Below are 1,190 nucleotides of genomic sequence, written 5' to 3'. Positions count from 1 at the left end.
CTAGGATTGATTTAGTACATTGCACACTAAGTCATCCATGATGGATCTTCTGACTTCAACAGGGTCGTCTTCCAGCCATACATTTTCACTAGAAACTCTAATTGCTAGCTTAGTTGCTGTATGAGCACTTACATTAGCAGTTCTATGTACAAAAACAATTTTCCACTCGGGGTAGCCTGCCATAATTTGTTGAAGATCTTCAATCTTCTGTCCATACCATGAACTGTCTTCTTCCTTTGAATTTACAGCATCTATAACAACTTTTGCATCCCCTTCAAAACACACTTGTGACAATCCTAACTCAATACATAACTCCATAACTCTGTGAAGAGCATAGCTTTCTGCTTGGAAAACAGAAGGGACATGCTTCTTTGGTGCAATCAAACATTCCATTAGTTCCCCTTCTGAATCCCCTATTACCACTCCTATCCCCATTCTTCCACTAGCTTGATCAAAGGCTACATCAAAATTAACTTTATAAAAAGGCCATGCAGGAGGTTTCCAAGACTGACTAAATTCATTTGTTTGTCTTCTAGCTGTTCTTTCTGAATCCTTTGTCAACACCTCCTTGTACATTACGTGATCAACCTGTGCCATTGTAGTAACTGTACTGGGAGACTGAAACACATCCTGAAAAATTAGACCATTCCTCCTTGTCCAAAGGTGATGGAACACTACAGATGCCAGCTTCAGTTCTTCCAGCTTTAGTTTCACCACCATTTCTTTCTATAGTAATTGGAAATCATAGAAACTTCTTTTCCTTTTTCTGAAGGGTGGAATCCCTCCCCATACATCTGTTGCTGCGGGACATTCCCAGACAACATGCACTATGGTTTCAGGTTCTCTCAAACAGACTGGACATGTATTAGCTTCCACTATTTTCTTTTTGAATAGGTTCTCTCTAGTGGGAAGGATCCTGTTAAAACATTTCCATAACGACATTTTGATTTTACCTAGTACATTAAGACCCTAGATTTTTTTCCACAGACCACTAGCAGACCCATCTAAGGATGTGTCACCTGTGCTTCTTTTCTGTAGTATAGTTTCCATAACATAGGCACTCTTGACAAATAAATTACCTCTTGCTGAAGCTGCCCATATCCTTCTATCACAGGACCCCCTCTGCAACTCAAAGGGATAGATTGAATCAATTTTGCTTCCTCTTCTCTGAAAATTGCAGCCACCACCTC

The 1,190-nt window shown here is 40.0% G+C and overlaps 1 protein-coding gene across 1 annotated transcript; it reads right to left on the bottom strand.

Annotated features, from left to right (window-relative positions):
* On the bottom strand, positions 1–720 carry LOC122304638. Its single transcript, XM_043116896.1, has one exon. The coding sequence runs from the start codon at positions 718–720 to the stop codon at positions 1–3; it is 720 nt and encodes a 239-aa protein (XP_042972830.1).
* Between the last annotated feature and the right edge of the window lie 470 nt (positions 721–1,190).

The sequence above is a fragment of the Carya illinoinensis genome, chromosome 3 (genome assembly GCF_018687715.1).
Source record: "Carya illinoinensis cultivar Pawnee chromosome 3, C.illinoinensisPawnee_v1, whole genome shotgun sequence".
Classification (NCBI taxonomy): Eukaryota; Viridiplantae; Streptophyta; class Magnoliopsida; order Fagales; family Juglandaceae; genus Carya; species Carya illinoinensis.
The sequence above is the reverse complement of the archived record's forward strand: the minus strand, read 5'-3'. Positions and strand labels throughout refer to the sequence as shown.